Source organism: Neofelis nebulosa, chromosome 2 (genome assembly GCF_028018385.1).
Source record: "Neofelis nebulosa isolate mNeoNeb1 chromosome 2, mNeoNeb1.pri, whole genome shotgun sequence".
In the NCBI taxonomy this organism is placed as follows: Eukaryota; Metazoa; Chordata; class Mammalia; order Carnivora; family Felidae; genus Neofelis; species Neofelis nebulosa.
The window spans coordinates 185,446,774-185,473,043 of NC_080783.1; the positions used below are offsets into that span (position 1 = coordinate 185,446,774).

Genomic DNA, 26,270 nt, shown 5'->3' on the forward strand with positions numbered 1-26,270 from the left:
ACACCCCCTCTGGCTGCCTGATAATGGCATGGTAGGGCTGCAGACTCCTTGGCCCAGCCCACGCCATGGTGGGAACAGGACCCCAGGGGCCACCTCTGCTGGACCTGAGCTCTCCTGCCCACCGTGCAGCAGCTCTTTCAGTAGATCTGGGCTCAGTCAGGCTGGAAGGGCCGAGGGAAAAGGGCAGGGGACACACTGGGCCTAGTCTGGGAGGTCCTGTAGTGCAGGGGTTAAGGAAGCTCTGGAGTCAGACCTGGCTTCAACCCTCGGTGCTACCACTTCCCAGTCCCAGCCCCTCTTCATGTTTCCCTGTCTGCAAAGTGATTTCACAACATGGGAAAGTGGTTGGGAGGCAGATAGGGATAATCCACTAATCATAGCACTTGGCACCTTGTAAGCCTCAATAAATAGTAGCTGTTCTCACTCTTTACTTTCCCTCTTGGGAAAGTGCTATGCACATGTGAGAACATTCTTAGAAAGTGGATAGCATTGTCCCCATTTTCTAGATTAAGGACCCTGAGGCTCAGAGAAGTTAAGGGGCTTGCCCCAGGTCACATAGCTAGGAGAGAAGGGTTTTGTTTGATACCCAAGCCCAGCCTCTTCCCTCTGTCCCAGTTTAGACCCCCACTCCTCCTTCAGAGTTCCTGGGGGGTCCCTATCCCCCACCTCCTCCAGCAGTGGCCTAAGATTCCAGGGATCTGGAAGTACAAGCCCTGGGGCCTCCAGCAGCAACTTGCTGGTGCTGGTGAGCTAGGGCTCAGCTTCCCCCACCCCACCCACCATTACCCCTACCTTTGCTGCCCCTGCTCCTCCCTTGCTCACCCCATCCCCTGCATAGCAAGGGTTACACTCAGTTGGGTGACTTCACCCAAGCACTGAGGTGGCTTGAAGCCTTCCACATGATCTGTACAGAGTGCTTTGCACTCAGCCTTGTCCTGCAAACTCTGGGCCTTGGTCACAGCCTCAGTCCAAACCAAGGTCCCCTCTAGACCAGCTCACTCCTCCATTCACTCATTCAACAAATACTTACGTAGCTCCCTGTAGCTCCCTCCAGAGGGCCTAGGTGGGCAAGGCCCTGCCCCTGCCACACTCATTGTCTGGTGGAGAAGTCAGGCCTGGATCTTGGAATAGAATGGGGTATGTGCTGACATTAAGGAAGGCACAGAGGCTGCAGAGGCCAGGAGTCAGAGTAGGAGTCCAGTAGGCAAAGCATTTCCAGGGAGGGGAGCAGCTTGGGTGAGAGCCTGGGGGGCAGACAGGTTGGTTTCACCACCTCTCTCTCTCAATGCTGGGGCTGTCAGGCACCCCCACTTGGGGTTCTATCCTCACTTTGTCCCTGTTGCTGGCCCCTCCTCCCTCTTCTCCTGATCACACTGTCAGATTCACCTCCACACAGGACAATGCCATAGCCAGCTCCCCGTTTCCTGCCAGAACTGTGCTCCCCACTCTGTCACTCCCTGAGCCCCAGATCTTTCCCCCAATGCTCCACCCAACAGTCCAGCCTTCCCCAGCCCTGGAGGGCTAGGGTCCCTACACAGACTGGGGGAGGGGAAACGGCCTTTGAGGTCCTGGGGCTCCCCCCGACGCTCCTCTCCCACCTCTCCAAGTTGCCTTTGCCTCCTCTGAGTCTCTGCGTGTTTCTCTAGACCTGTCTCTCCTTCCTGTCCCAGTTTCTATCTCTCCCCGTGTCTGCGGGTCTCTGGCCGTCTCTTTCTCCCAGTCTCTCTCCCCGTGGCTCTCTCCCTCCCGGTCTCGGGCTCCATCTCTCCCCGTCTATCCCTCCCGAGGCCGGGCGGGGGAAATCGCTCCGTAAATAGGCGGATGGCCCCGGGCGCTCCGGGCGCAGACACTCGTTTTTAGAGCCGGTAATTGACTCCTTTCAGTTGATAATTCATGGCTTGCATATGCGCTTTAATGCGGGCGCCCGGGGAGGCGCGGCGGGCGGGGCGGCCAGAGCGCGCGCGGCGGGCGGCGCAGCGGCCGGGGAGGGAGCCGGACTATGTCGGCCGGGGTGCGCCAGAGGAGGGGGTCTCCGCCGGGGTCTGTCCGCCCCGGCCACCCGAGACCGCGCGGATGACGGAACTGGAGTGCCATGGGTAAGGTGGAGAGGCCCGGGTCGCCCCTGGGCCGGTGAGACGACGCGGGGCTGACTGCCAGAGCCTTGGAAATGAAAAGAGGGGGAGGGGTTGGGGACACGCGGACACCCTTCCCCCGTGCAGCCACAGTGCAAACGGAGGCCCGGAAAGGGGATAGCTCTTATCTGTATCCCACAGCGCAGAAACAAGACCAGAATTCAAGGCACCCCCTTCCCAGAGTGTCCTAGTCAGGGGCCTCAGTGTCAGCCTTTGTAGACACCCCCTCCCACCAGAATTCTCCTACATAGAAGGTAAATTCCTCCCCCTGAGTGACCCACCACCCTGTTGCTCTCAGGCTTCCCTAGGAGGAGCCGGCTCTTCCTGGTGAATTCTGGACCCTGACACCAGACCTGAGGTGGCCTCTCACCCAAGCAGGGGCTCCCGGGCTGGGGAGGGGACCCCAAGTCCTCTCCCACCCGGCCTTCACCCACTGTGGATCGGTCTCATCCTGCAGCTGTAATCATTTCCAACTCACAAAAGAAACTGAGGCTCAGAGAAGCTGGGAGGCTTGCCCAAGGCTGCAGAGGAGGCAGAGAAGAAGTTGGGCACATGTGCACCCAGATCAAGGATTCCACAGTGGGTGTAACAGGAGAGGGAAGGGGAGAAGGAAGGCAAGGTTCTGTCCCTGGACATCCCATCCGCACCAGACACAGCCTCAGCTGCTATGGCAAAATGTGCCGAGGAAGCCAATGACCTGCCCACAGTCACACAGACCAGGCAGCTGAAAATGGTGCTGGCAGGTAGTGAGAGGCTACAGGTCAGTGCTGGAGCTGGAGCTGGAACTGGGGAGGAAGGCAGTTGTTGACCCAGTTATCAGCTCAGGAGAAACAAGAGAAAGCCCAGCCTGGAGGGAAATCTGGCCTTAGGATGGGCTTCCCATTTATTTGGCCCCTTGTCCAGGTATCTGCCACTCTCTTTCCCCAGGCTAATATCAGACAAAAGTAGAATTCTGCCCCCTATCTCTTATAATCTACTAATGTGTAAACCAACTGGCTTATTCCTATGTCCCCCTATCTCAGTCTCCCCATCTCTAGTTTTCCCATCTGTGCAATGGAGTTTACACTGAGAAAGTCCTGCTGACAGTGGATCTGAAAGCTGAAGGCCAACTACTGTCTGGGCTGTGTGAAGCTCAATGCTGCCCCCTGGTGCCCAAACTGTTGCAGCCAGTGGGAGTGAGAGAGGAGGCAGGAGGCACTTGAGGTAGAAAACCTCTCTGCTCTTCCACCCCCATTTTCTCCCAGCCTCTTAGGCCTCCCATCTATGGGGGAGAGAGAACAAAGCAGGAGCCCTGCTAGCCTTGTCTGAGGAGAAACCATGAGGTTTCTTCTCCAGCAGAGGGCTCAGATTCTGATAGAGCCTGGAGAGAGGTAGAGGCCACAGTGAGGTCAGGAATAGCCCTGTCTCACCTGCACCTGGACATCCCAAATGGTTCCTTCTGTGATAGGTAGAGTCAGGGATTCCCTTCTAGTGTGGTTCCTTCTTTTCTTTAGTTTGTTTTAAAGTATTTATTTTGGGGAGGGAGCACACATGTGGGGTGCCGGGTGGTGGGGGAGAGGGAGAGAGAGAGAATCCCAAGAAGGCTCTGCACTGCCAGTGTAAAGCCCGGGGCAGGGCTCAAATTCAGGAACTGTGAGATCACGACCTGGGCCAAAATCAAGAGTCGGATGCTTAACCAACTGAACCACCCAAGTGCCCCTGGTGTGATTCCTTCTTAGTTAAACTCGGGTCTTTTTCTGCCTGAAATTCCATCATTTGTGTTCAGAGGAGGCACTCAACAAATGTAGGATGGATTGATGTAGGCAGATGGGTGGATGGATGAAATCTATTTCTCTGCATTGAGGTATTATCTTCAGAAAGTCTGTGCTATCAAGCACAGGAAGGAATGTGTCCATTAGCTTGCCTGGCTGACTGGAAGTAGGACTGTAAAGTGGAGTGAGATACAGAAAGGGTAAGTCTTAATGCAGGAGGACCTCAAGAGAGTTCAGATGAATGGAAGGTCATGGAGGGAGTTGGAGGGATCAAAGAAGACTTCCTGAAGGAGGTGGCATTTGATGCAGGGTTTGAAGGACAGAGAAGACAGTGAACGTGTTTGGGTGGTAGGAACAGGATGACAGAGGCACAGAGGCAGAAATGCAAAACATGCTTGTGGTGGCAAGAAGGCTCCAGGTTGAGGGAAGGGAGGGAGGCTGTGTTGTGGTGGAGCCCTGGCAGAAGAAGCTGTGGAGGATCTTGGGAGCTGCTGGCTGTCAAGCCAAGAAATTGCAGCTTTGCAGTCTAAGCACTGGACTGTGAGCCTGGGTCTGGGTCCCAACCTTGGGTCTGTTCTGACTGGGTTTCACTCCCTTGGTCCTACTCTTTGGAACTTTCTCTAGACAGCAATGGGAGCCATGGCAAGTTCTAGATCAGGGAAGTGCCTAGAAGTCACAACTCACAGAATAGTCAAGTTGACAGGTATACCATGGACCTCATCACATCTAACCCCTTCAATTTGTAGATGAGAAAACTGAAGTCCAGAAAGGAGAAGCAACTTGCCCAGCATCACACGGCAAGCCAGTGGCAAAACCAGGACTTGAACCCAGGTCACCAGCCTCTCTGTTTGGGGCTCCTTCCCCTCTGCTGCAGTCTGGGATATCATCTGGGGGACGGAGCTGGAGGAGAATAGCTGGAGGCAGAAGGCCACCAGGAGGCTAGAGCCCCACCTAGACCAGAGATCATAAGGTCAAGCAGTCAGAAATGTTTATTGGGCCCTTTCACCCTGTGCCCCATCTTGGGCCAATGTGAGGAGTCCATGTATTGAGTACCCACATAGAGGAATGACAAAGAAAAGGAATGTGGTGGGCCTCAGGGAGGAGGAGACATGAGGCAGATATGGTATTCATGAAAAGGGGCATCAGGAGCAGACTTGGATGAGGATGAAGAAGGCCTCCGGGAGAAGGAGTGGCCAGTCACTTGGGTCCACTGTGGCTCTTGGCCAGGGTCTCCACCTCTTTCATGAACCGGAGACACAGCTCCTCTTCCCATGGAAGAGCAATGCACTGCACAGCCACAGGAAGTCCCACAGATCCTTGTATCGCCTGCTCAGAGAGAGGGTCAGTGGACTTAGAGCCTGCTTTCTGCTCACAGGTCCCTCGCCCAGCCTTCCTTACCACCCATATGCATTAGTCCAAACATCTCATCACCAGTCTATATTAAGGCAGAGATGCCCTGGAGCTCAGAGTTCCAGGCTTCCTCAACTCTCAGGGAAACCTGGAAAACCTATTCTGACTGTATCGGTCTATAGTTCACCAGGGCTAAGATGTAAAACTTGCTCCCCATGCACAGAACTGACTATAATCATAAAATGTAAAACTGTTAATTTAAAAAAAATTTTTTAAAGGGGCCACCTGGGTGGCTCAGTTGCTTAAACATCCAACTTCAGCTCAGGTGATGATCTTGTGGTTAGTGAGTTCAAGCCCCGGATCAGGCTCTGTGCTGACAGTTCAGAGCCTGGAGCCTGCTTCAGATTCTGTGCGTCTCTCTCTCTCCACCCCTCTCCCACTTGAATTCTCTCTCTCTCTCTCTCTCTCTCTCTCTCTCAAAAATAAACATTAAGTTTTTTTAATAAAAAGATTTAAAATTTTTTTAAAAATACAAAACTGAGTATCCACCTAATGTTCTCAGCAAAGGAAAGAAGAATGTGCAAATCCCTGATCTAGAGCCTAGCCATACTTCTGCAGTGAAGGGGGTACTTGGGCCTCAAACACAGACTTAGGAACATGGGGACTGAGCCTAAGTCCTGCCATGAAATTCAAACATAGGAATTCAAACGTGTTTTCATTGTTTTATGAAAGCCCTTATTTGCCTTTGCTCTGGAGCCAGGTCAACTGGCTTCAAGTCCTGGCTCCTCCACTTCAGCTGTGTGTGGCACTGGTCAAGTCTCTTAACCTGTGTGTGCCTGCATTTCCTCATTTGTAAAACCTCACGGGACAGTTACGGGATTTAATGGTTTACTATATATACAGCACTTTTTAAACAGCTCCTGGAACAGAGTAAGAGCTCAAGACACATTAGGTAGTATCCTTATTGTTATTTTCTCAGAATTCAGGTCAGCAGTTCCACTGGGTAACTCTAGCAATAAAATCAATTTCCAAAAAAGTAAGTTGCTTAATGTCTGACTCAGACACATGCATACCTTTCAGAGTCAGTCTCTCTCTCCCTCTCTTTCTCCCTGTCACCCAAGACAGGCTTGTCATTTTAGACCGTGCATTAAATAGGCCCATGGAAATATTTCCTTCTGTGAAGCTACCTCGGAATCAGTGATATAGTAGCATGTATTGCACACATCCTGTATACAAAGACTTATGCTAATTGCTTCACTGTTTTTCAGTGGAAACTTTAGGACAACCCTGCAAAGCAGATATTTTAATTCCTATTTTCCTGGCAAAGAAACTGAGGCTCAGAGAGGAGCAGTGTCCAATCCAGTTACATACTAAGCTCCTCACCAGGGACATTTGTCCCCCTCTTCCTGCCTCTGGGATTGACTTTTCCTAGGGAAGTGTCAAGAAGACCAGTGGTTTTGTTAAGTATTCTCCCACGACAAGGACAGAGGCGGACTTGGAGATAAAACGGTGTGTCCTCCAAGATGAGATAACACTGTAGCAGAAGTGATAAAGGATAAACACTAGGAATGACTGGCCCCAACCTGCCCCAATTTGCCCGACTGGGATTGAGGCAAGAATCAGTCCTGGCTTGTGCCACTGGGGGAGAGGCATGGGGAGGGAAACTGACCCTCTGGAAATTTTTGTCGGTACTATCTCCGTAGTATCCCGTGTAGAAGGCCAGTTCCTCCTCGTCCTGCGGCGTCACAGTGGTGACCGGCACAACACCAGCAGGGAAGTTCAGGATGTTGTACAGGCCCGTGTAGGAGGCAATATCTGTAGGAAGGTCCAGGCAAGCCCAGAAAATCATCAGCCCACAAGACTGAGGTGGGGAAGAATCCTGGGTGAGCGCCCCCTCAGGGTCTTCCTTGGAACTGTAGCACTCTGGGCTTGCGCGGCGCTGGGAGTGCACCTGACAACTGCCTCTCGCTCACCCAGCGGTGGAGGGAAAGAGAGAACGGACGCTGCGGAGGCCTTACTCAGTGCCAGGCCCCATGCTGGCCTCTTTCCACTGCTGATTGCTTGAGTCCTCTCCACCCCTGGGAAGTGAAGAGTACTCTTTCCCGTGTTCAAATGTGGAACCCGAGGGGGTAGACGGGTTAGGTGGTTTTCCACAGGCCACACAGCTGGTGGGTGACAGAGGAGTCAGCTCACGCCTGCAGTACACTGGGCTCCAAGATGGCCCAGGTGTGCAGGGCCACCCTGAGTTAAAAGGCAGCTCCCCTCTGCAACAGCCACCTGCATGTAGGGAGTGACTGTCAAAGAGGCAGCGGTGACAACAGAGGACATCAGTGCAGGGGCAGGTATGGGATGTGCCTTTGGGCAGCCACTGTGGGGGGACCCGGGGCGGGGTGGGTTTTCATTCTGCACTGAGAACACCTCTGAGACCTGTACCTGTGCTGGGCAGGGGCCCCAGCAATGTCTCAGACACTGCCCTGTGCTGAGGCTGCATCTCAGGGGGGCTAGGCCAAAGGCACCTTTTGAAGTGAGGCAGCAGAAAGCATGTTACGAGTGAATGGATATGCTAAGTGAAAGAAGCCAGACAGAAAAGCCTTATTCCTTCGGATTCCATTTATGTGAAATCCTAGAAAAGGCAAAATTATAGTGACAGCGGATCAGTGGTTGCAGGATGTAAGGGTAGAGTGAACTGCAAAGGGACATCAGGGAAATTTGGTGGGTGATGAAAACATTCTATTTTTTTTAATTTTTTTTAATGTTTATTTATTTTTTTTTTTTTAATTTTTTTTTTCAACGTTTTTTATTTTTATTTTTGGGACAGAGAGAGACAGAGCATGAACGGGGGAGGGGCAGAGAGAGAGGGAGACACAGAATCGGAAACAGGCTCCAGGCTCCGAGCCATCGGCCCAGAGCCTGACGCGGGGCTCGAACTCACGGACCGCGAGATCGTGACCTGGCTGAAGTCGGACGCTTAACCGACTGCGCCACCCAGGCGCCCCAATGTTTATTTATTTTTGAGAGAGACAGAACACGGGCAGGGGAGGGGCAGAGAAAGAGGGAGATACAGAATCCAAACCAGGCTCCAGGCTCTGAGCTGTCAACACAGAGCCCGACGCAGGGCTCGAAGTCCCAAATGGCAAGATCACGACCTGAGCTGAAGTCGGACACTTAACTGACTGAGCCACCCAGGCGCCCCAAAATATTCTATACTTTTATCATGGTGGTGGTCATACAGCTATATTTATTTGTTAAAATTTATCAAATTACACTCTGAAAATCGGTGAGTTTCATTGCATGTAAATTGTATTTCAGGGGCGCCCGGATGGCTCAGTCAGTTGAGCGTCCGACCCTTGATTTCGGCTCAGGACACGATTTCATGTTTCAGTTCCTGAGATTGAGCCCCGAGTCGGGCTGACAGCATGCAGCCAGCTTGGGATTCTTGCTCTCCCTCTCTCTCTGACCTTCCATTGCTTGCACTCTCTCTCTCAAAATAAATAGATAAACTAAAAAAAAAAAGTTTAAAAAAAAGTGAATGGGAGGGGCACCTGGGTGGCTCAGTGGGTTAAGCATCTGAACTCTTGGTTTTGGCTCAGGTCATGATCTCATGGTTTGTTCCTTAGTTTGAGCCCTTGTGTCTGGCTCTGCATTTGGCTCTGTGCTGATAGCGCAGATTTTTCTCTCTCCCTCTCTGCCCCTCCCCCACATGCATGTGCTCACGCGCTCTCTCTCTCTCTCTCTCTCTCAAAAGGTAAAATAAATAAACTTTAAAAAAATGAAAAATACAAATAAATAAAAGGTAATGGGAAAAATTGGGAGTGTCTGCTAACAGGTACAGGGTTTCCTTTCAGGGTAATGGAAATGGAATTAGATAGTGGTGGTGTTTGCACCACACACTAAATATACTAAAAACCACTGAATTGTACACTGTAAAATAGTGAATTTTTGTCATCTGAATTTTATCTCAATTTAAGACGTTGCTTTAAATACTGAATGGTGACAGAGGTCAAGGCCTCAGAGGCTGTGGCAGGACTCTGAAGTCCTGGACTCTGGGTCTCAACTTCACTAAGACCTGGTGTCCTCTCACCTGTTCCTATCTCAGAATAGCATATATGGAAGGCGGGGTCCATAGCTGGCATCAGCAGCACGTCCAGGTCCAGGGACCTCCACTTGGCTATGAACTTTTGCTGATATTCCTGCAGGGATAGTGGGGTATGGGAGGGGCAAGACCAGCAGAGGTCACTATTTGCAGGACAAGGTCAGGGGCTGCCAGGCCAAGTCCTGTTAAAGATCAGGAAGAATCCCCAGGCTGTAAGATACAGACTAAGCTATCTGGAGAGGGTCAGGGCCTTCCCAGGGGCCGAGGTAAAGGGATGGCAAGGGGAATCTCAAGCTGCAGCCATTTGGGAACAACATATCATCCTGGCCCCCAAGGAAATGGACTAAATTAACCTCCTGGGTCACCAAGCCTCCCCTTTTGAGTTTAGCCGGGCCTCCCCTGCAGGCTGGGACAGAGCTCTACTCCCTGTCTGGCTACTCCTGTCACAACCCAGGCCTCTGCTGCCCCTGTTCCAGCAGTCCCTTGTCTCTTCAGGCACACATCACCTGCACTGCTGCGTGCTGCTCCCACAGTTTCTTGGGAGTCCTGGGGGAATAAGGAAGATTCAGAATTCCAAAGGTCAGCATGGGGGGACCCCCTTTTATACAAAATGGGGACATTACAGCCAAGAGCTAGAGCCTAGTCTCAGTGCAGGCTACAAATCAGCTGATGGGCTGGGATGACCCTTGTCTTATTTGCTGACCAAAATACCTTGCCTACCCAACGTTCCCAAGAGTACACACCCTCTGGTTGATGCCCTCCCCCCACCACCGTCACCAGCCGCAGAGACTTACAGCCTCCCCCCCAGAACCACGGGTTCTTCCCCTAACCTGTGAGGCCCCCCAGTCAGCCCTCAGGCTGACCATTTCCAACCTTACCCCAACCCCAACTCCAGCCCAAACCCAACCTCAGATTAGGCCCAACTTTTACCCTAAGCTAATTCTAGCCAGAACTCAGAGCTTAACTCCAAATCAAACCTCAGGCCCAAAGTAGCCCCAATCCCAACCCCACTCAAAAGTCTAAATTTAACTAGTGTCAGACATGACCCAAAAACCTAATTAGATCCCAACGTCTAAATAGCCCTCACCCTCAGTGGATGCCAACTCTAGCCACATGACCCTCACTCAACTCCCCTACCCCATGGAAGATGCTTGTGACCTTGACCTGAGGAGACTAGCACTCACCCCACTCCACGAATCTCTTCACAAGTCTGGCTAGCTCGGGGTTCCTAGAGGAAGAAACCCATTCAGAAACCACAGGGCAACACCAGCCTGCCCAGGATGGGGGTCCAAGAAGAGCAACTCTGCTCAGCACACTGTCATGGAAGCTTCTACTCCTCCACAAGCCCTGAGCCCCCTCTTGGCCCCCATCCTTCCTCTTTTTGAGATGCACTCCTCTCTCTGAAAGCACCCCTCTCTTTTGGTCCCCATCAGCCCTTTTGGTTCCTTTTCTCTAAGCCCCCACTACTCTCTGGGCCCCATCCTCCTCTCTGAGTCCTTCTCCTCCCTGGGCTCCTCCCCTCCTGAATCCCTCCCCACCTTGGTCCCATACTCACTGTGTACTTCAGGATCCAGGCCAAGAAACACTTGAGTAGGTCTGGCAGGCGGAGCCAGTTGATCATTCCCTTTATGCAGGGGTCCACAATGTCCCCCTCACTGAGGAACCACAGACACATATCTAGTCAGTTACAGCCTTTCAGCCATTGACTGGCTCCCGTACCCACCCAACTCCCATTCCAGAGGCAGGCCATGGAAGGAGGTCAGACCCAAAGAAACTCTTCTGTTTCTACCACCACCACCCTGGAACCATGCATGGTGAAGATGGAGCCCAAACAGCTGACTTGGCATTTAAGGTCACACAATTAACCAGAGGCACCCCACCAACCCAGGCCTGCAGTCCCTTCCTAAGGCACAGGTTGCTGCCAGCCCCACCCCCAACCCTGTTTTCACCATGCCCCATGTCAGAATCCTGACAAACATACAGCTTCTCCAGAAGGGTGGCCCCTCCATCAGCAAACAGACCCCCCTCGAACAGGTGTTTGACAGCATACTTTATATGGGGGATGGAGAAGGGGATGACCTGAGAGACAGAGGCTGAGTCAGGGCCTGGGGCTCCTCCCACCCAGCCTGGTATTCTCTTTGCATCCTTCAGGATTTAAAGAGAGGATACCAAATCGCCGCTCACCTCCATCCACTCCAACCCCTCTGCTGCCATGCCCAGCCCTTCACCCTACACAGAGATGCCATGGCATTCAGGCAGCCGTGCCTGCTTCACTGGGATCCTGCCCCATGCTGAGTGCTTTACATATATGAGCTCATTTAATCTGCACAGCTGCCCTATGTGGTAGAAAACTGAGGCTCCAGGTGGTTAAGAGACTGGCCCAAGACCACATAGTACACATGTGGCCAACCAGCAGTTCTCAAAGGGGAGACAGGACCAGGACAAGACATTGGAGGGAGGCAGGGGCTGGGGAGGGAAATGATTTTGGGGACATAGTTCTCCTTACAGCCATTTGATGGAGAAACCAAATCTATAGGAATTACAGGAATGAATCCCTGGTCCCCACCACTGAAGGGGGAGGATGCAAAATCTTGATGCCTTCCTCACAGGGTGGGGCCCACCCTGCCCCCACCTGCACCCATCAGTCTTCTCCAGGAAGCCTAGGGGAAACACAGTGATGTTAGCAGCTCAAACTCAGATATAACTTCCTTTCTCTCCAAGAATGGCCCAGCCCAGTCTCCTCGCCAGTCTGGCTTCCCTCCCCATCCAGGGGTAAGCAAGCCTACCTGATGTCCCGCATCCTGGAGCAGCCTGGAGGTGAGCCTCACAGCCCTGGCCATGCTAGGAGATGGCTGGGTGAAGCCATCTGTTTCACAGAAGCCAATTCGAAGGCGCTGGTTACTGGAGTATACCTGGGGGCAACAGGGGCTGGGTGGGGCTCTCAGGAGAGACTACACCTCTTTAAGACTTAAGACTTGTAGGCTGGGACCTTGGAACACAGCTGTTTTCAACCCAGGGGAATCTACAGAGGCTCCCCAAGAGCTCCCTGGAGACTCTCTACATACTTTGCAGGCTCTAGGTCCTCTGGAGAAACTCCTGGAAGAACAAATGGATGAGGACATGATGATTGGGTGGATGGAGTGGATAGGTAGATAGATGGTAGATAGATTCATGAATGAGTGGGAGGGTGTATGTATGAGATGGTGAATGGGTGGGTGGGCAGAGGGTTGAATGGATAGATGGGTGGGTGGGAGAATGGATGATTGGAATTGAGTGGGTGGGCAGTTAAGTAAGTAGATGAGTAGACACAAAGATCTTTAAGCTAAAAAAAAACAGCCAGGAGACAATGGAGTTGGAAAGATCAGTAGAGACAAATAATAGATGACAGAAAATGATCACAGGTTAATTATACTAGGATGTGAGTAGGGAATCAGATGAGTAGACATTGAGTGAATGGTAGACAGAGATTCTCCCTATGGAGAGGGTTCTGGAGCAGACAGGGCTGGGGTCAAAGCTTACCTCTTCCAGTTACTGTCTATGCGATCATAGGCAAGTTATTTCATTTCCCCTCAGTTTCCTCGCCCGTAAATTGAGAAGCACAATGCTCATTCTATATAGTGAATATTAGGATGAACTACAAAGAGCCTGAACATAGTAGGTACCAATAAATTTTGTTGAATGAACTACTGAATAAATGAAGGCTGCCAGCCTGGAGAAATCTTCAGGTGCAACCTCTTTATTATACCACTGAGGAGACTGGGGCCGAGAGAAGAGATGTGACTTGGCTAAGGTTACCTAGGGGACTAACAGCCTCGTTTAACCAGATACCAGACTCTCTAAACCATATCTGCTGAGTGTATGTCTGTGTGTGTTGGGTATGTGATGATGAAGTCCCTCTCTGGCGGCAGCATTGGCTATGACTCCAAGTAGCTGAGAGGCCAAAGCAGCTGGTGTCGAGCAGGGTTAGGATGTAAACATGACTGAGCATAGAGGCTTCTTGGTCACTGTACCATGGGCTGGGAAAGGAGGTCTCCACAGAAGATGGTCAGATGGTAGACAGGTCAATGAGGAATGGGGGAGGGGAGAGGTGGCCTGTTCCCCAACCCAGCTCACCTCCTCCCTGAAGGGCATAAAAGGCACAGTAGGGTCCAGTCGGTGCATGTCTTCACTTAGCAGGGCTCGCAGACACAGGGCCAGGCTCTCCACATCCCGGGCCATGGGGCCAGCCACTATAGTCACTGAACACAGAAGAGGCAGATTCCTCTCACCCTTTCTGCTCTGGGGACCCCCACTGCCTGGCCTCAGAGGGTGGAGCTCAGGACCGTGATCAGGGTTAAAGGGGCCCTGGGGCCAACCTGGGCCAGGGGTTGAGGACAGGTAGCGTTGGCACACCAGCCAAAGTAGCTCTGATGCCTGAAAGAAGAATCTCATCTGGGGCCAAACATCTAAAGACCAGTAGGAGATATTAAAGCTAGATAGTAGGAAGCACTTCTCATTGGACTAGGGGAGGCCTGGTGGGATACATTCTTTATCATTAGTGGGGCTAATCTGTCTCAGATAGGGGCTGAGTGAAATGTCCTTGGGAGGAAGGCTGGCAAGTTTATCTTTGGGTATGGACACAAGCACAGACAGGAGCTTACCTGATTTCTTGCCTTTGACAGCACTGGAAACTCCAGAGAAGCTGCAAAACCCCCACCCAGAGCCCACCTCAGCACTTGAAGGGAAGGGCCTGAGTGCCCAGGCCTTAGCACCCAGCCAAGCACTCCCTCAGGGCCCAACACCCAGGAAGATGAGCTGCTTCAACCCTCCCATGACCCTGCTGCCCACAGCATTAAGTCTGATCTTTTTGACTGACTTCGAGGCTCTGGAGTATCAACTCCCAGCTTCCCCATTCTTGCCCTTCGACACACACATATTACTCCAGGCAAAGTAGGCTGTTCACAGTTTACAGCCTTCTAGGTTCTACACCATCCCTGCATGTCCATCCTTTAAAACCAAGCTCAGATTCTGCCTCCTCCAGGAAGCTTTCCTTTCCCTTGCCCTGCCTCTGAAAGTTTAAAGTCTAGGCTTTCAATAAATCTCTGCTGAAGAAAATGTCAGCTTCATCTTGTGAGTTCTGACAAGCTTTGACACTCTCTTAGAGCTCCAATCACTTTCTGACTAATCCATCTGCATATTTAAGAGCACAGCAGTGCGGGGGTGGGGGGGGGACAGGGACTGGGTCTGAGAGTGTTCTGTGTCCCCAGTACGGGGGCCACCACAGTGTAGGTTCTTATGGTGGGGTTGAGATACGTAGATGAATGAACAGAGGCAGATATGGATGGATAAACAGATAGCTAGATGAGTGGATAGATGGGGAGATAAATGGATGGATGGATGGATGGATGGATGGATGAACAAATGGAAGGAAGGATGTATATATGATTTTCAAGGGCTGAGATAGGTGTCCTTTTGCTTACTGATATAGCGCAAATAACTAGTACAGTGTCAGTGACGGAAGAAACACTCAATGTATTTGTTAGATAAATTAAATGGTGGGTGAATAGTGAAGTTGATTGATGGGATGATGACTGCATAGGTGGATGAATGGACAAAGGATGGATAGATGGAAAAACAGTTGGATCAATGAATGACTAAGGGAACAGGGAGGTAGATGGATAGATGTAAAGATGAATGAATTAATGAACAAATGAATTAATGAGTGAGTGGAAGGTCTATTCTTCCACCTGTACCAAACATGGTGTGTTTATCTGGGGCTGAAGCAGGAGTTATTTGAAGCCCTCCTGTCTTTAGCCACTTTCACTAGTACTAAGCTAAGTGAATAAGAGTGAGGGGCCTGCTTGGCACTACTCCCCCCACACCTCTGTTCCCCTACACTGAGCTGAGTCTACCCCTCCCCCCCGCCCCCCAGCACCAAGTACCTGAGGCGGTATCCTGTGGTCCTGAGGCCACAGATACCACAAAAGCTGGCTGGTACGCGGATGCTGCCAGCAGTGTCAGTACCCATGCCCAGGATGGAACCTCCTTTTGCCAGCAGGGCTCCCTCACCCCCTGAGGAGCCCCCTGGTGTCTTCTTTAAGTTCAGAGGGTTCAGAGTCTGTCCATAGATGGGGTTGCTGCAATCAAAACTGAGGGAAGCAGAAGAAAAGGGGCTGGGAGGTGAAAGTTTAACTGGGGAGACACCCCCCCCATATAGAGACTGATCCCCCCAGGAATCAACCCCAGGGCTTCTTTGGCTCCCAAACTCCTCCCTGGGGCTGAGTCTCCCAGTCTCCCTTACAGCTGAGGTGAGGGCCTACTGCCACAGGAAAGACCAAGAGTGGACACCAACCACAACTCCTAACTTAAGGACAGGAGCCCACAGCCCTGCTGTCAGAATTGGAAGCAGGTTCCTCACAAAAGTAGGTACACTAAGTGCTGAGGGAGAGGAGAGAGAACAGGGAATAAGAAAAACAATTAGAGAGAGAAACGGGGATAAACACAGAGATGAAACTCTTCAGAACCGCAGAGTCTGAGGGCCTGTAGAGACTATGGAGTCCACCCAGACATTATAAGATGAGGAAGCTGAGGCTCAGAGGGCAGAAAAGACTTGCCCAAGAACCTTGATCCTCGAGATCTGCTTGACTGGCCCCCACCTCACCTTCTTCTCTGAATTGGGATTTTGTGTTGCTGTCAGTCCTGAGCCCAGCCCCAAACCCAGCCCCTGCCTACACACTTCAGAGACCTGTACATTGTCTGGGGGATGTTGGTCTTAACAAAGGGAATAGCTCCTTGAGCCTTGAGCACTTGCACAATGACCCCGTCCTTGGCCGCTGGCTTCTCCAGGAACTGGGTCAGACCACATGTAGAATCATGGCCCTGCAAGAAAGTGACATTAACTCCAGCCCATAGGGGCCAGGATGCAACCATCCAATGGACAGACTCTCCTCCTTACTCTGCTCCCACTCACACACGTTGTCATGGCCTCAGACATGCATGCTGTACCCTTAGGGGAGCTCACAAGTGGCAGAAGAATATGGTGGGCAAGAGCTGGGTTCAGATCCTAACTGGCCACTTTCTAGTTCTGCATCCTTGATTAAGTAGCTTGCCCAATGTCACACAGTCAGATGCTCACAGGCTCAGTGGCATACGGGCACACACACAGACATGTACACATGTGAACGTACACCTCCCGGCTCACCTTGCAGTCATAGGGGTCCTTGAGGCTGACAGGGACCCCATAAAGAAGGCCTCTCTCAGTCTTCTTAAGCTTCTTCAGTGCCTGTAGTTGCTCCTCACACTCACCCAGGAAATCCGTCAGGCAATTCACCTCCTGGTGTACCTTCAGTGCCTGAGCAACATTGAGGGAGACCAGATAAGGGGCTCAGGGTGAGGCCAGGGATGGGGCACTTAGTCACTCCAGCCGCTCCCACCACCTCAACTCAGAGCAGGATAGAAATGACAGATGACAGTGGCATGCACCCCTTCCCAAGCTAGCTGCAGCACCACGATGTTACACCGGACATCCACCTCCTCTGAGTAGGACAACAGGTGCTAGCCCCCACCCCACTCCTGACCCAGACCCCCACCTCCTCTAAGTAGCTACACAGGACGCTCTCCACACTGAGTTCTTCATCCTGCAGCTTCTGGACCAGTGTCTCCAGGGGCAGCTCCAGGATGGGCTTGGGGTCCAGGGATGGCTCCTGTGGAGATGGGAGGACAGAGGTCAATGACTGATCCACTCCAGTGCACTCCTACACACTCAGCATCACATCCCCACACTCCACTGGATACACAGTTGCACACACAGCCATGTGTTCAGCACATGCTCCTGTGCTTCTCCTTTAGCATGAAGAACATTTCCTGATCTGTCTCCAGGTTGGCATGAAAGCCCTACAGGGCACAGATGTTTCCTCTGCCTCTGCCTCTCCAGTGCCCATCTTGAGGCCTGGCACAGAGGAGAGCCTGCCCCCTCATCTTGCTACCCAAAAGGGGCACAAGTGCAGTGAGAGTGACTCTATATGCACGTTTTGGAACTCAGGGGTTATGGAACTGAGGCTCATCTCTGTATGGTTTGCCTTCATGGGGCACCCTGGCATCCCACCTTTCCTTCCTATCCAGCCCTCCCACTTCTAGTGATCTGACCTGGGAAAGGGCAAGATCCAGCATGAGTGTCAGGAGATCTGGCACCCAGCCTTGACCACACACAGGACTGGTCATCTGGGTAACCCAGGGTTGATCCCTTCCCCTCCCACGACCCAGGTCTCTCCAAAGAAGAAAGGACTAGAAGCCAATCATGATTTACCCAGCTACTCCCCTCAGAGTATGAGGGGAGGAGTGACACCAGCCCCTCAGGACTCTTATCAGAGGCAAGTGTGATAAGACAAGGACCTAGAGCACAGCAGGCACTCAAGAAGGTGAAATAGTCTTCATTTGTCCCCCTGGCCCCCAGCTGAGACCCTGATGCCTACAAGCTGGAATGGGGGCTGGGTGGGAAGACAGCACAGTGGGCCTTTCTTGGTCCTGGAGAGGGGAGGTGGCAGACAAGGGGATTTCCCCGGAGGTTAGTGCTCAAGTCTTCTTGGTTGTTAAATCTCTTGGTTTCTTCTTAGTCCCCATCTTACTCTCCTCAGTAGCATCTGACTCTTAGGTACTTTCCTTCTGGAAATTCTCTGTGCCCTCAACTCTCCTGGCTTCCTCCTGCCCCTGGGTGGCTCCTTCTCAGTCCCCTCTGCCCCTCTTCCCTCCTGTAAATAAATGTTGGTGCTCCTCAGGACTTGGCCTCCTCTCTCCCTACCTACCCACCCTCCCTGGGTGACTTCAGCATCCAGATGTGTCCCAAGGATGCCCCGATTACCCTGTGACTACAGCCCAGTCCTATTTCCTGCCATGCCTCAGACCCATTTACTGATCCACATATCCATAGGCACCCCAGGATTCATTGTTTTAATACCAAATCTGTTCATCATGAAATTCCCAAGTGATGATGCTCATGTCAGAGCAATAGTCCTCAGAATCATCCCGGGTCACTCCCTTACATCCCAGTTCTGATGATAGTCATAATAGCTAATTTCAATCACATGGAAGATGTGTTATTACACTTAATATGTTCTAGGCCAAATTCCAAGCATTTTACATATAATAGCCCATGTCGCTCCTTATAACAACCCAAGGAGGGAGGGCATATTATTTTTTCATTTTACAGTAGAAAAGACAGGCACAGAGCTACTTGCCAAGGACACATAAGCCATAAGTGGCAGAGCCTGGATCCACACCAGTCTGGCCCCAGTGACCATTCTCTTACCCACAAGTACTGCCGATAGGTGGTTCTGCCTCCTTCATATCTTCCACCTCTGACTCACCAGACTCCTTGCCTAGAACTTTCTCTGTCTCTCAGTTTTCTCAACAGCCTCCTCACTGGCCTCCCTGACTCTAGTCTTTACCCCTCCAGCTCAACCACTTCACTACAGCCTAGGTGATCCTTTTCAGATGCTGTAACACCATATTTCCCAATTGCCCTCAGTATAAAGTTGTAAAACCATTCTCCTCAGTACGGTTTACAGGGCTTTCACCATAAATGTATAATGTGTGTTACAAACCAAGATTCACATGTACTGACTGCTTACTGTGTGGCTGGCAACCATGTTAAGCACTTTGCTTGCACCATTTCATTAAATCCTCACAAAATCCCTTGGATAGGTGCTTTCATTATCAATATTTCTACTTCACCAACAAGGGCAACACAGAGAGGTTAATTCTGTGGCCCAAAGTCATAAAAGTGGAGAGACTTAAGGTCTACACCACCCCTAATGGCTCCTGGGGAGGGAAGCTTTTATGACGAAGCACCTCCTGGGTGCCAGGCACTGTACGAGGCCCTTTCCCTGCCTGGATCCCTGTAGGCCCATTTCACCAGCCTCCTGTTTCCCTGCCCTACTTCTGTATTCTGCTGCTCTAGCCACACTGCCCATTCCCTCCACTCACTGTGCCATTTTGTCATCTTGTGCCTCAGCTTGGAATTCCCTGCCTGCATGCCACAAAGACCTTCAGAAGGGCCCAGACCTGGATGCCTCTAGAATAGGGTGGGCATTTGGCTAGAATGCACCTCTACAGCTGCACTGTGGCTGAAATGCTGAAATCCTCCTGAGTCACTTAGCAAAAAGCCACTCCCATGAGTACTCCACCACTCCCAGCTGCCCTAGCCCCTGCCATGGGATTCCACCTTCTCTTCACAGTACAGCAGGTAAAAGGTTAATGCCCAGACCAGCAGTGACCCTCTAGGCATAGTCTCTGATTCCCTCAAGGACTGTGCTCATCCCTTGCCCTGCGGCCCCCAGCCCTAAGGAGCCCCAGTAGGGCCCGCCGAGGACCATCGCAGCACACACTGACCCACAGGCACCCACCAAAACTGCATGCCCATCCTGACTCCTACATATCTACCTGGAGAGGTGGCCCCCTTGGTGGCACCCTGGTCGGCAAGTGCCCGATGTCCATCTGGACCCATGAGGCTAGTGCTCCCCTACAGTTGTCCCCACATGGCCACTTGTAAAAATGGCAGCCTCTCAGGGAGCTGGGGAGAGGTGCGAAGAGCAGGCAGAGGGCACTAATGGGGGCCACTGGAGGTGGCTGCTGGGACTGCTCTTCTGCCAGTATGGCAGACGCTCCAATGACTTGGTGGGATGGGCGGGGCTCTCAAGGGTCCAGCAACATGTTCACCAACTTGGTTGAGTGCCACTTCCACCTAACAGAACAAATTCACTGAAACTCACTAAACGCCCACTCAGCAAGGACATTAGTTTTATTATTACTCAAGTGAGAGCTTTCATTTATATGGTGCTTGTTAGGGGTGCCTGAGTGGCTCAGTCGGTTAAGCCTCCAGCTTCAGCTCAGGTCATGATCTCACAGTTCGTGAGTTCAAGCCCCACATCAGGCTCTCTGCTGTCAGCTCAGAGCCCCCTTCGGATCCTCTGTCTCCCTCTTTCTCTGCCCCTCCTGGGCTCTTGTGTGAGTTTCCTCTCTCTAAAAACCTGTGTGCCAGGTGCCACTGTAAACACTTATGAACTTGCTTGAGTACTATAACTATAATCATCACCCCATTGTGGAGATGAGTATGTTAAGGCACAGAGGAATTATTTGAAGTGTACACATCGGGGGCACCTGGGTGGCTAAGTCTGACTATGGCCCAGGTCATGATCACACAGCTTGTGAGTTCGAGCCATGTGTTGGGCTCTGTGCTGACAGTTCAGAGCCTGGAACCTACTTCGGATTGTGTCTCCCTCTCTCTCTGCCCCTCCCCTGCTTGTGCTCTGTCTCTCTCTCTCCCAAAACTGAATAAACATTAAAATTGTTTTTTTAATGTACGCGTCAAAGTCAGGATTCAAACACAGACTGTCCGCCCTCTCTTAACTACCACACTCCTAACTATACTGTTACACAACTTTTCATGAGGCCTGTGAGATTAGTCATTGAAGTTTATTATGACATTCTAATAACAATATTTACAACTTAGTTGGCAACAGAAATGCTTGATTTTAAAGAATCTCAGAATTAGAACAGCTAGACAACAGGCACCTGGGTGGCTCAGTCGGTCGAGCATCCTACTCTTGATTTTGGCCTCAGGTCATGATCCCAGGCTCATGGGATAGAGCCACACATTGGGCTCTGAGCTAGACAATTTTGAGTGTAATTGCTACTGGTTTGGCAGAAGCTGAGCAAGGACTCAACCCAAGGAACGTTGTTGATGTTGATGGATAGTCTCTGCTTAAGGAGACTACAAATCACCTAACGACTCTCAGTTTATTGGGAGAGCTTTGAAAGATAGGGACATCTTCCAAAGATGATAGCTACATCAAAAGATCCCCACAAGTTCTCTAAAAATTAATAATTTACTTGGAAATTATTAGGATAATTTGATGAAAGAACTGAGTCTTAACTTATATCATTTTCAAGTTGTTATAACATATGCTTTGGTTTAGAACAAATCCCCCTCTTGCCAGGTCACACAGCTCCATGGATATCTGGCCTTCTCCACACTTAACTGCTGCTGCCTCCTATTGTGGTTTGAAAATCAAAGAAAATATAAAGTTGTTAGTAAATTGATATAGTATTAATATTTCCAAATGGTTAAGTATGTTTAATATCATAAAAACCCTCAGCCCTTAGGGTGGCTAATTTCCCCCTGAGGTGACCAGAACTTCCTAGCCAGCAGCCAGCAGCCATGGGCAGCTTGTCTACTCCAGCTGACTAGGAGTATTTTTTCTCTGTGTTCTACACGAACACTGTCTTCTCTCAGGCTTTTCTCTCTCCGGTACTGCCTTTCCTCATCCTTCCTGCTTTTGGAAAACTCCTACACATTCTGTAAGGCTCAGCTCCAACACCACCTCTCTGGGAAGCCTTCCCCACCCAGCCGTGTCCAGATGGTGCAAAGCCCTTCCTGCCGAGTCCCACAGCTCCACAGGCATCTGGCCTTCACCACACTCAGACCAGGAGCATCCTCAAGGCAAGTCTAAGTCAGATGTCAAATTCATCTTTGTTATGAATCTGTCCCCAGGGTCCAGCAAAAGGCAAGACCCAGAGGAGCCCTCTGTAAAATTTTGCTAAGCTGAACTGAATTGCATTAGTTTGAACCCCGCCAGGGTGCGACCTATTATGTTTCAGCCTCCCACCTCCCTGGGACATAAAGCTGGATGCCTGAGGCCTTGAGGGTATCCCTGGGTTTGCTTTGCTGGGGAGAGAATAAGGTACTGTGAGCCAAGAGGCCTGTAGCCTTGGGGGGAAGCTGGAGACACCATGGGTGATCTCACCCCACACCCCTTCCACTCCTCCAGCCAACCAGACACACACACCCCCGGGTACCTGGCCCAGTAGCTCCATATCCCAGATGCCCACCTGTATACCAACCAGATTCCCAGACGCACACAGAACCAGGTGTCCTCACACATCATACACCCATGTACGTGCCCAACCAAACATTCAAAACCAAACCAGCCACACATATCTAGATGTATATGCTCCAACCAGTAACACGACTCATACACACCAAGCCAGGCACACACAGCACAAGCACATAACCAAACACAAGGAGCAACACAGCCAAGCATACACTTGACCAGTACACAATAAAACCACAGCAGGAGACACACATAAGCAGGCTCTGGTATGTGCAATAAAGGAACCCAAACCCACCACCACACACTGATGGTACACGCACACACACACACACACACACACACAGGAATCCTCTCCATCATGCTGATTCACCACAGCAACCCCATTAGCCCAGATTTCCTCCTCATCAACCAGGGAGGGGCAGCAGCTCTCTGGGGGCAGATTGATTTATCCAACTAATTAGCCCCAATTAATATTAATACACATTCTCAGGAACTGCAGCAGCTCGGGCAGAGAAGCTGCCCCTTGGGGCCATCAATCACCATCTAGGGGACGGCAGAGGACACTCAGGAACTCCAGAGCATGGGGACGGCACCTCAGGCACTATCCACAACCCCCACTCCCGGGGATCCCAGAGAGTCACCCACCATCAACCAAAGTTGAGGACCCTAAGATACCACCCCTTGTAGGGCAGTTGGGGAGCCCAGAAAGGGGCTGTCACATCCTCCAGGCCCCACAGCAGAGCCCAGGAACAGTGCAAGGTCAGCAGCCTCTCCTTCCCACCCTGCTCTCTTCTGCCCTAGGCAGGTTCTGCTGCAACACCCATAGCTCAGTCCCTTCACCCAGCCGCAACAACTGCACCAGTGTCTTGAAATGTCACCACCTAAGCTGTCAAAAGCCCCTTTTAAGACACATAGCTTTGGGGCAACTGGGTGGCTCAGTTAGGCATCCAACTCTTGGTTTCAGCTCAGGTCATGATCTCACAGTTCTGTGAGTTCGAGCCCTGCACCAGGCTCTGTGCTGGCAGTGTGGAGCCTGCTTGGGATTCTCTCTCTTTCCCTTGCTCTCTGCCCCTCCCCCACTCATGCTGTCTGTCTCTTTCTCAAAAAAAACAAACAAAGAAATAGACTGTAAAAAAAAAAAAAGACACATGGCTTCCTGGGAGGATCCCATCTCCAATGACCACCTTGCGCTTTGCATCTATCAGGTGCTCTCAAACATCTGCAGAACTCAGTGGGGTGGGGATGGGAGAGAGACTATGTAGACCAGGGTTCCTGTGTCAGTGGGGCTTGGGGGTACTCAGGGGCTGGAAGAGACCTGAAGGAGACCTCCTGCCTCCAACTGCTTCCATCAGTTTATCTTATTTCAACAAATAACTCAAGAGAACACCCACCATGTTACTGAGTCTTGTGTGGGCACTGGGAGAACAATGAAAACACACTGTCCCCAACCTCAGTGGGCTCAAAGGACATGGATGGAGTAGGAACTGACAGCAGTACAAAAAGCCAGCATGGGGAGAGCTAGGGGTGGGGGACTGTCCTCCCTCCCCCATTGCCCCAGGCTCCTTGTCTTCTGAAAGAGACAGAGTAAGGGTCCGGAGGTGGAATCCACCTATTGGGATGGAGGGCTGGGGGCCTCACGTATAGATATCCACCCACCTGCTGCCGGAGACGCTTTGCCAGTGCTTCCATCTGCTGCAAAGCTACCACTCTACGCCTCTGTGCCCTGGGGATCTTGTTCCTTGCTGGAGTATGCTGCCAGAAGAATAGAGCAGCCCCCAGCAGGGCCAGCAGGAGCAGCACCAGCATGGAGTATAACAGCCAAGCTACCCCGGGCATCGTGGAACCTGTGTGGATACAGCAACTGCCTCCTCAAGAACACCAGCTGCTTATTCTCCAGCTAAATGCTAGAGCGCCTTCCCACATCTGAGGCCACAGGGGGCAGGGGGCAGGGGCCACACCGGGCCCTACAGGTGGTAGAATCCAAACTCCTCCCACCTAGTTCTTACACCACCTTTTGTCCTGGGGACAAGAGCCCTTGTGCCTCAGGCAACGCAAAGGAATAGGCCTTGGTAAAGACAAGCCTGGAGAGGAGCCCAAGCCTGCAGGTCGGCAGGTGACCAGACTCTGGTCAGATGTCCTCACATCCTTCTCCCCCATCCCACCTCTCAAACATGGCACCAAAACCATCGTCTAACCCAGGCCAGTTCTTAATGGAGTTGCCCCTGAGATTTCCTGCTGCTTCCAGGATAACCGCCAACCCCCCTTAAAGTGGTTTACAGGCTACATAGAAGTGGACTGAGCAGGTTCACTCTGGAGGGTGTCTGGGGAGCAGGCAGAGAAGAAAGGAGGAACCCTGGGGGAGCAGGCAGGGCTCCAAAGGCATCAGCCTGAGGGGAGATGGTGCAAGGAAGTGAGGACAGAGGCAGGCAGGTGTAGCCTCACCTCTGCCTCTGTTCCCCTAGCTGGGCTCTTACTGCTGACTCCAACACAAGGCCACATTCCTTGTGATTCCAGCCTCCCCAAGCAAATGGTTCTCCCTCCTGGACTCATCTCCCATCTTCTCTTTGTTCCAGGAGCTCCCTACAGGCAAAGGAAGCAGTGGAGAGGAGGACTGAGAGGCAAGGAGGTGCAAACGATGGGAAGATATGGGGCCCCAGAGCAGGAAGGATTGGTTTGGGAGCCCTTTGGCTCTTCTTGGATGTTTTGGCCCAGTCCTGTCTCAGAGGGGAGACAGGAGCAATCCATCACAACTGAGGCTGCCAGTCCTTGGGATTAGGAGAATGATAGCTCCACCCACAAGACCAGGAAGTTAGAAGCAGAATTGGCAGTGGGGGGGTGGGGGTAGGGGGAGAGCAGAGGGGGTACATGGGTGGCTCAGTATGTTGAGCAACCAACTTTGGCTCAGGTCCTGATCCCCAGCCCCATGTGAGGCTCCCTCCAACACCAGGCATCACACTTGCTCTGCTGTGATGTGTCAGGCTCGCTGCTGTCTGCGTGGAGCCCGTTTCAGGATCCTCTGTCCCCCTTTTCTGCCCCTCTCTCTCAAAAATAAACATTAAAAAAACAAAAAAGGATTGGCAGGAAGGAGATGGGTTTGTGGTTAGTAATGTTGAGTCTGAGCACCTGGGGGCTGCCCAGAGCCAGATGTGCAGTTTGCAACTGACCTGTCACAACCCAAAAGGTAACCCCAAGGTCATCTGCCCTCTGACACTCTGCGTCTGCTCCAACAGGTCTCTGGAACTAGCCCTGCTCATTGGCAAACTCCCCGCGTCCTTCCTCCTTTTTTCTGACCGTTTCCTTCCCCCATAACCAGGCCTCCCTCACTGAACTCTGGCTCTGCAGATGGCTCAGCTCCCCCAGGCCATCTGACACCTGCACCCCTTTACAGCACCCTGAACCTTGCTACATCACCCTTTCTAAACTTGTACCCCTTCATTAGCATATCACCCCATTTTATTTCTTCATTGCACTTACCATTAGCTGAAATTATCTTGTTTACTTATTCCTTGCCTTCCTCCATAGAAAGTAAGTTCCATGAAAGCAAGGACCTTGTCAGCCCTTTTCAAAGTGCCTGGCATAGGGTAGGTGCTTTGTAATACTACTTAAATGGACAAATGATGGCCAGGTTGAGCCCTCCATTCCCACCTTTATCTCTATGTGTCTCTGCTGGCTCCTTCCTAGCAGAATTTAACATGCTTAAGTTTCTCCCATCTTTAAAAAAAAAAAAGATTCTCTCTGATTTATAGCCTTCACAGCTGCTGCTCTTAGGTCTTTCCTCCCCTTCCCACCTAAGCTTCTCAAGTCCTCTGCACCTTGCTGCCTTTACTTCACCATTTGTTCTCCTGTGCCCAACCCATCTTGGCTTATGCCCAAATCATCTTAACCATCTCTTTGATGTTGAATCAGCAGCATTTGAAGTCCTCAGCCCCATACTTCTTGAAATACGGTCATTCTTTGGCTTGTGTGACAATGCAGTTCTTGGCTTAAATGTCAATTCCTGCAGGAAGCATTCGTACAGGTGCGTGCGCACACACACACAGGCCAGAGCAGGTCCCACTTGGTTTACTCTCATAAAATA

The 26,270-nt window shown here is 51.5% G+C and overlaps 1 protein-coding gene across 1 annotated transcript in view; it reads right to left on the minus strand.

Annotated features, from left to right (window-relative positions):
- The window catches only part of LOC131491199 (fatty-acid amide hydrolase 1-like), a 33,388-nt gene extending 15,863 nt beyond the window's left edge, over window positions 1-17,525 (minus strand). Inside the window, exons 1-14 of the mRNA XM_058693831.1 lie at window positions 17,451-17,525; window positions 16,895-17,059; window positions 16,507-16,656; window positions 16,051-16,184; window positions 15,248-15,454; window positions 13,967-14,007; window positions 13,440-13,564; window positions 12,113-12,238; window positions 11,308-11,405; window positions 10,794-10,981; window positions 9,833-9,924; window positions 9,315-9,423; window positions 6,903-7,048; window positions 5,085-5,209 (exon numbers count right to left, since the gene is read on the minus strand). Coding sequence (XP_058549814.1) covers window positions 5,085-5,209; window positions 6,903-7,048; window positions 9,315-9,423; window positions 9,833-9,924; window positions 10,794-10,981; window positions 11,308-11,405; window positions 12,113-12,238; window positions 13,440-13,564; window positions 13,967-14,007; window positions 15,248-15,454; window positions 16,051-16,184; window positions 16,507-16,656; window positions 16,895-17,059; window positions 17,451-17,525 — 1,781 coding nt within the window. The remainder of the gene's footprint in view (window positions 1-5,084; window positions 5,210-6,902; window positions 7,049-9,314; window positions 9,424-9,832; window positions 9,925-10,793; window positions 10,982-11,307; window positions 11,406-12,112; window positions 12,239-13,439; window positions 13,565-13,966; window positions 14,008-15,247; window positions 15,455-16,050; window positions 16,185-16,506; window positions 16,657-16,894; window positions 17,060-17,450) is intronic.
- Between the last annotated feature and the right edge of the window lie 8,745 nt (window positions 17,526-26,270).